Raw genomic sequence first — 8613 nt, forward strand, 5'->3', positions numbered from 1 at the left:
CTTTACAATACTGTATTGGTTTTGCCATACATTGACATGATCCCAAACATGAACCCCCCTCCCACCTCCCTCCCCACAACATCCCTCTGGGTCATCCCCACGCACCAGCCCCAAGCATGCTATATCCTGCATCGGACATAGACTGGTGATTCGATTCTTACATGATAGTATACATGTCTCAATGCCATTCTCCCAAATCATCCCACACTCTCCCTCTGAGAGTTTTTGGCTGCATAGCAGGCAGGATCTTAGTTCCCTGACCAGGTATCAAACCCGTGCCCCTGTGGTGGAAGTGCACAGTCTTAACCACTGGACCTCTATGGAAGTACCTGAGTAAATTTTTAAAACATTCCCAAGAACCGTCTTGTGTATGACAACCATATTTTCACAGACTCTGCTAGCTGATTCTGTGATAACACACACACACACACACAGAAATAGCTGCATTTTTTCCTATACTTTTCCCCTCTGCTTCCAATCATTTGATGCATTCTCATCTTTAATAAACACACACACATCCCTTTGGATAGCATATGAGATCTTCCTTGCAGGTACTCAGGTGCATTTTCAGCTCTTCACTCAGTTACATAACTTTGCTTTCCATTGTGTCTCTCCTGCCTAGAATGCTGAACTCACTCTCCTATCCTTTGCCTGGCTGACTCTTGCTCTTCAAGACTTTTTACCTACAATTACTTCCTCAGGGAACCTCTCTGACCTTGATTATTACACTCCCTCAGATACTAGTCTGGGTTGAGTTTCTCTCTACTCACGTGGCATCTGTACATTCCTCAATCTTATTATTTGTCATGTTTGTAGTATAAAATCTTGTATGAAATTAGAAATCTTGTATGAAATTAGAAGAAGATTATTTTGGTAAGGGAGAGGGGAATCTAGAGACTGTGAGGCCAAAATTGTGCTAAAGAGGTCATGACACTAATGGTGGGATAGCGAAGAGGGACTATATAAGAATTTCCCAAGCAACAATTGATAAGGTGCTAGAGGAATAAGAGACAGTGTTAAGATAAAGATGACTACAATACAGAAAACTTGAGTATCAGGCAGAATTTTCAAACCACTCACAATGGAGCTGATTGTGCTCAGGAAAGACAAAAGAGATTAAAAAAAAATCACGCTGATTGTAAGCTGTGATAGGACACAAAGCAGACATTTGAATGGCATTATACTGTTGCTCACAAGGAAGGGTCTGTGACTGGTTATAGAGATTGAGAAGGTAGAATGTATTATATCATAAAAATATTAGATTGAACTAATAGGTTAAGGTTTCTAAAGACTGGAATGTGAGATTGGATCAACTTTCTTGAGTCTTGAATATGTGCACAGTTCAGGAATGCAGCGGAGGACAGGAGTTGGAAAAGCAGTAAGCAACTAAAAAGGGGAGAGAAGAGGACAACATGTGTTAAAGATTCTTGTTTTTGAGACTCACCTTTATCTTTTTCATTTTAGCTCTACTTATCTCAGGCTTGGTGTAGAAGATGCAAAAATGCACTAGAATCTGTCACTTAATCACTGCAGAAACTTGGATGATCTTCATGGAAATGGCCTCCATGGGAAACCAAACTATTACTGAATTTGTCCTTCTTGGTTTCTATGTCAGAGCTGAGCTGCATCTCCTTCTCTTTATTGTGTTCACTGTCATCTACGCATCCATCATCCTAGGGAACATGCTAATCATTGTGGCGGTGGTTAGCTCTCAGAGGCTCCACACACCCATGTATTTCTTCCTGGCTAATCTGTCCTTCCTGGAGATCCTCTACACTTCCTCAGTGGTGCCCAAAATGTTGGAGGGCTTCTTGCAGGAGGCAGCCATCTCTGTGGCTGGTTGCTTGCTCCAGTTCTTTATCTTTGGTTCTTTAGCCACTGCTGAGTGCTTCCTACTGGCTGTCATGGCATATGATCGCTACCTGGCCATCTGCTACCCCCTCCGCTACCCTCTCCTGATGGGACCCAGGTGGTGTTTGGGGCTGGTGGTTATAGCCTGGCTCTCTGGCTTTATGGTAGATGGATTGGTTGTAGCCCTCATGGCCCAACTGAGATTCTGTGGCCCCAACCACATTGACCACTTTTACTGTGACTTCATGCCTTTGATGAGCCTGGCCTGCTCAGACCCCAGTGTAGCCCAGATGACAACATTCATTCTGTCTGTGGTCTGCCTCACTGTTCCCTTTGGACTGATTCTGACATCTTATGGCCGGATCGTGGTGGCTGTGCTGAGAGTTCCTGCTGGGGCCAGCAGAAGGAAGGCTTTCTCCACGTGCTCCTCCCACCTAGCTGTAGTGTCCACATTCTATGGCTCTCTCATGGTTTTGTACATCGCACCCTCTGCTGTCCACTCCCAGCTCCTCTCTAAGGTCTTTGCCCTGCTCTACACTGTGGTCACTCCTCTTTTCAATCCTGTGATTTATACTCTGAAGAATAAGAAAGTTCAACAGGCACTATGGAGGCTTCTGTATGTTAAGCAAACTGAAACAATTGATTGACGGGGGATGGTGGTAAAGATGTTATTTGGACTTTGGGATGTCTTCCAGGATTGGTTGGGTAGGAATAACTGTTCCGTTTTGACATTTCCCTCTGTGATAAGTTTAATAGTTATACTAAAAATGGGTATTGTAGAACAATAACTTTAAAGTGCTTATTAAAACATTTTACTTTAATATTTTATTATTTCTTTATTAAATAGGCTGTCAATATTTCCTATAGTAAATAGCTATACAAAAATAGCAACACGAAACAAATCTAGAGATCTTGGCTACCTGTATTATATATATAACACAAGTTGAATCATGGAAGTTTGTAATCTAGTTTTCATTGATGACTATGTCTTGAACCTCTTTTTATTTTGACCAATATGTACTTATTTATTCTTGTGAGATTTTTAGCATAGCTAAACATGATTTAGTAATCTATTGTGAAAGCTCTTAGTTCACCATACAAATATAGTTCACATTTAGATTTTCCTACAATAAATTCTTAGGAGTTGAATTGCTGAGTTTAAGGAAAAGCATATTAAAATAAGTTTAAAGCTGAATGCATTTTAATTGTTTAGCTATTTTATTGTAGAAAATTTCAAATGTACAAAAAAGTAGATAAAACATTAAAATGAACCTCATATAGCCATCATCTAGCATCAATATCAACGTTTGCCAATCCTATTTCTACTGCCTAAAGCTTCTTCTTTTTTCTTTTTTTGGAAAATTTTAGGGCAAATTTCAGTTGTATAAGTATTGTGTTGTGTGTGTTGTATAAATTGTATTCTGTGTGCAAGTACATTTCATCCTTGAACAACATGGGTTTGAACTGCATAGGTCCACTGAAAGGCAGACATTTGCAATAGTAAAAACTGCAGCAGTACAGGATTTGTGGCTGGCTGAATCTGTGGATAGGGAACTTCATATGTACAGAGGAACCATGTGTATGGAGGATCAACTCAAAGTAATGGGTGGATTTTCACCTTCTCAGTGGTTCATTGCCCTTAACCTTGGTGTTGTTCAAGGGTCTACTGTATTTGGTATGCTCGCTGACTGATACAGGCATTTAAAGAAAAAAAAGTGCCAAACCTGATGCTACAATATTTAAAAATACTACTCCAATGGCATCTAATACACAGACTGGGTTCAAATTTCTCTAATTATCTTTAAGTAAATTCTTAAAATTAGGATGTAAACAAAGTTCTTGTATCTTGTATTTCTTAGTCTCTTATTTCATAGCAGTCTTTCTTCTCTCTCTCTCTCTTTTTTTTCATGCCTTTGACTTATTGGAGAAATCTCTTTATCTGTAGAAGAGTTTATATTCTACATTAAACTTTCTGCTGACTTATGGTTTTGTTTGGTGTCTACCCCTATATCTTGTATTTTATATAAAATTGTTTTGTGTCGGTCTCAGCCTGTTGATGGTGTTGTGATGCCATCAGTTAAGAATGCCTTGGGCACTCACTTGGGCTGACCCCACAGACATTTCTCTGATCAAGGCCAATGATGTGGCTGGGCTGACCCTTGTGGTTCTTATTATGATTGCAGGATGCTCCTCAGCAACAATCATGATAGAACTTTGAAAAAACAAACCTTGTTTTTTCAAAGTTCTGTAGACTGCCAGGCTCCTCTGTCCATGGACTTCTCCAGGCCAGAATACTAGAGTAGGTAGCTGTTCCCTTCTCCAGGGGATCTTCCCAATCCAGGGATCAAACCCAGGTCTCCTGCATTGTAGGCAGATTCTTTACTATCTGAGCCACCAGGAAAGCCCTGAAAAAATAAGGTTTGTTATTCATAGGTCTTGGAGGTTACATGGCACACTTGGGGCCACACAAAGAGAATTTAGGGAGAGAGAAAGAAAGAAAGAGAGATGGAGGCTCTGCTATTATTAGGGTCAAGGGTGGGGGGTGCCTAGGGTTTCATAGGTTCACTCTTTATAGGTGAATATAAAACATGAGAACAGGAATTAAAGCATGGGCGGGAAAAGCAGAGTAACTCAAGTGGTCAGTTAATGGAGGTCATCCAGGTTTTTCTAAAAGAAGAACTTCATGGGTGGGGTGGCCCAGCTCTTTGTCTAGATGTATAGTTGACTATACATTTATTTGAGATAAATGTGTTTGAAATAAATGCCTAGCAATCAGAAGCTTAATGTCAAACACTTACATTACAATAAAAAGGGTAATTATCAAGCACTTAAATTACAAAACTAATATTAAGATAGAATCTTGATTGGATCTGGGTTAGCTTTTTAGCAGAATATCATAGAGCTCCTGTGATTTCTACTGCACCATATCATGAGGTGCACAATGATTGCTTGTCCCATTTTTAGTGGTGCTATTTATATTATTGACCAGAGGGTTCAGGCGGCAGCTGTCTGATCCATGTATTATTCAGTTTTCAATCAGATTTTCACCTAATATCTTTAGGTGATAAAAGTTGACAAAAGTTGCTGATTAATGCCAAAATGATTTAATTATTTGAACATATATTTTCTTTTAATGTTTTGAATGTATTTGTAGCTGTTGTAAAACACTTGTCTGTGGATTCCTATATCTGGGCCACATCAAATGTAGTTTTTATTTACTTCTTTGTCTCTTGAATATTGACCAGATTTTACCAATTATTTCTATGACTAATAATTTTTTGATTGAATATAGATTGTTGAGGAAACTCTGGATTCTCTTACTTTCTTTAGAAGAAGACTGGTTTTTGTTCTAGCAGACATGTGAAGTCATGGAAGGTCATCTTGACCTTGAAGATCATCTTGAATCAAGTAGGCTTGGTTTTATGCTCTGGGAGTATGGATTTGTGGAAAGCCCAAGGTGTCACTCTCTTTTGTGATATGACTCAGCCTCCAAATTCTCTCTTCCTGGTAGCATGGTCAGGGTTTTGGATTTAGCCTGTGTTCAGTCAGGTCTAGTGTACTCAAGGATGTGGTTTTTACTCTTAAGACTTGGACTTTAAGAGTGATAGTTTGATAACAAGGGTATTGATAAGGTGTGCAGAGCAGCCCACTTTCCTGGTACTGCTCTTCTCCAAGCCCTGCTCCACTTCTCGTGTGTTTTATTTCAATCCTATAGCAGCTTCTTTCTGATAAGTCTAAAATGGTCTTTCCATTCATACCTTGAAGTCAGCCACAGCATCTGTTTCCCCCAAACTATTTTTGGATATCTTCTACAAAGATCCCTCTTCTCTTGTGCCTTATCCTACAACTTTTAGTTGCCTGAGGTGCCCCATGTTTCAAACTCTTGATTTCTGCTTTCTTGGTGAGTGGGATTGCTCATGTGTTGATTCACAACCTTGGGAATTCCCTGGGTGAAATATTCCCTAAATATGGAAGTTGTCCTGGTTTCTATATCAGTTTTATTTCCAGTTGTCTATGTAATACTCTGTGTGAATCTTAATGCTAACTGATGCACTTTGTAAATGTGGTGGTGAAGTGGGGAGAGATTTTTTCCAAATGCTTTTTTATGGAGATTATCATTAATCCCAAGAACTTTTCATACTCAGAATCCTTTTCAGGGATCTCTCCACTTCCTTATTTCTTAGACTACAAATGAAAGGATTGAGAGTGGGGGTTACCAGGGCATACATGACAGCAGCACCCAGCTCCCCAGAGGCATGAGAAGCTGACAGGGACTTCGGGTAGGTGGCAAAGACCGAGCTGTAGAAGAGGATGACCGTGGAGAGGTGGGAGCTGCATGTGGCCAGGGCTTTCTTTTTCCCCTGTGCTGATGGGACCCGAGATACAGCAAGGAAAATATGGGCATAGGAGGTTATGATGCAGAGGAGAGGGCCGATTCCTGAGTCCTGTCAGAACCATCATCAGGTCCTCATTGAGGTGGGTATCAGAGCAGGAAAACCTTAAGAGTGGTTTGAAATCACAAAAAAAGTGAGGAATCTCTAGATTAGTATGGAATGATAGTCGAGTTAGCATCAAGGTCTGGATCAAAGAGTTGGAGTGCGCCACGCCCCATGCCCCACCCACCAGCAGAGCACATCTGCAAGGAGTCATTAGGAGTGCATAGTGCAGGGGATGGCAGATGGCAGCGTAGCGGTCGATAGCCATGGCAGTCAAAAGCAGGTTGTCCATGTTAGCAAAAACTGCGAAGAAATATAATTGGGCTAGACACTCAGAGAAGGAGATCGATCTGTTGCTGGTCCACAAAGTCTCCAGCATTTTGGGGGCTGTGGTGGTAGTGGAGCAGAGGTCGACCAGGGAGAGCTGGCTGAGGAAGAAGTACATGGGGCTGTGGAGGTGGATGTCAGCACCAATAGCCAGCAGCAGTAGGGAGTTTCCTAAGAGACTCAGCAAGTAGAGGGCCAGGAAGAGACCAAAGAGGAGCTGTGGCTTGTCTGGGTCACTGGACAGTCCTGAGAGGACAAAGTCAGGGTTCTTGCTGCAGTTCATTTCAGGTCTTGATGGGCTACAGGAAAAGAATCAGCATGAATAGGATTCACTTAGTTAGCTACAGATGGATAAAACCTTGGATCCTTTCTCTTGGCAATGGGTTTTACTTATACCACCAATGGGAAGAATGGATAAACAAAATACCAGTGGGGAAGACAAGAGGTGTACCTCACAAAAGATGGTCAAATTAAGGAAACATCAAGGGAAGAGAATGAGAGAAACAACAGAGATTTCCTGGAGGTATTAAAGTGTAAAGAGTTTTCTTAATGATACTTTGTATAATTGGTGATTTAACTACTTGCTTGTTAATCTGTTTTCTTCACAAGACCGTGAGTCTTTCAAGGCACAGGCTGTGTTTCAGTACTTAGCTTAAAGCCTGGCACATAGAAGGGGCTCAATAAATACCTACCCACCTACACAGTCAGTGTCCTCCTAACTGTTTTCGCAAGGATCATGCCCCCATCCCATACATTCTCCATACTATGGTCTTTTCAAAAAAGAAGATCTCATCATGTCACTTTGTTTAAAAAAAGGGTCTCTACATACAAATGGCCTGTAGGTGCATGTAAAGATGCTCAGCATTGCTAATTATTAGAGAAATGCAAGTCAAAACTACAATGAGGTACCACCTTACATGAGTAAGAATGCCCACCATTAAAAGGTATACAAAATAATAAATGCTGGGTAGAACATGGAGCAAAAGCAACCCTCTTACACTGTTGGTGGGAATGCAAATTGCTGCATCCACTGTGGAAAACAGTATGGAGGTTCCTCCAAAAACTAAAAGTAGAGCTGCCATATGACCCAGCAGTTTCACTTCTGGGCATGCTGCTAAGTCACTTTAGTCGTGTCCGACTCGGTGCAACCCCATAGAAGGCAGCCCACCAGGCTCCCCCGTCCCTGGGATTCTCCAGGCAAGAACACTGGAGTCGGGTGCCATTTCCTTCTCCAATGCATGAAAGTGAAAAGTGAAAGTGAAGTCGCTCAGTCATGTCCTACTCTTAGCGACCCCTTGGACTGCAGCCTACCAGGCTCCTCCGTCCATGGGATTTTCCAGGCAAGAGTACTGGAGTGGGGTGCCATTGCCTTCTCAGTACTTCTGGGCATATACCCAGACAAAACTATGATTAAAAAAGTCACATGTACCCTTATGTTCATAGCAACACTATTTACAATAACAAAGACATGGAAAAACCTAAATACTTATTGACAGATGAATGGAGAAAGAAGATGTAAACATGGAACACAATGGAATATTCAGTTCAGTTCAGTTCAGTCGCTCAGTCCAGTTCAGTCGCTCAGTTGTGTCTGACTCTTTGTGACCCCATGTATCGTAGCACGCCAGGCCTCCCTGTCCATCACTAACTCCCGGAATTTACTCAAACTCATGTCCATCGAGTCAGTGATGCCATCCAGCCATCTCATCCTCTGTCATCCCCTTCTCCTCCTGTCTCCAATCCCTCCCAGCATCAGGGTCTTTTCCAATGAGTCAACTCTTTGCATGAGGTGGCCAAAGTATTGGAGTTTCAGCTTTAGCATCAGCCCTTCCACTGAACACCCAGGACTGGTCTCCTTTAGAATGGACTGGTTGGATCTCCTTGCAGTCCAAGGGACTCTCAAGAGTTCTCCAACACCACAGTTCAAAAGCATCAATTCTTTGGCACTCAGCTTTCTTCACAGTCCAACTGTCATATCCATACATGACCACTGGAAAAA

The 8613-nt window shown here is 41.6% G+C and overlaps 1 protein-coding gene and 1 pseudogene across 1 annotated transcript; one reads left to right on the forward strand and one right to left on the reverse strand.

Moving 5' to 3' along the window:
* The first annotated feature begins 1550 nt into the window (after positions 1–1550).
* OR11A1 (olfactory receptor family 11 subfamily A member 1) lies at positions 1551–2498 on the forward strand. The gene has a single exon (XM_068961154.1). It carries the CDS (start codon positions 1551–1553, stop codon positions 2496–2498), a length of 948 nt encoding a protein of 315 aa, XP_068817255.1.
* A 3471-nt stretch (positions 2499–5969) lies between these two features.
* On the reverse strand, positions 5970–6897 carry LOC138069613 (olfactory receptor 1f45-like; annotated as a pseudogene).
* Positions 6898–8613: the final 1716 nt, after the last annotated feature.

Source organism: Capricornis sumatraensis, chromosome 22 (assembly GCF_032405125.1).
Source record: "Capricornis sumatraensis isolate serow.1 chromosome 22, serow.2, whole genome shotgun sequence".
Lineage (NCBI taxonomy): Eukaryota > Metazoa > Chordata > Mammalia > Artiodactyla > Bovidae > Capricornis > Capricornis sumatraensis.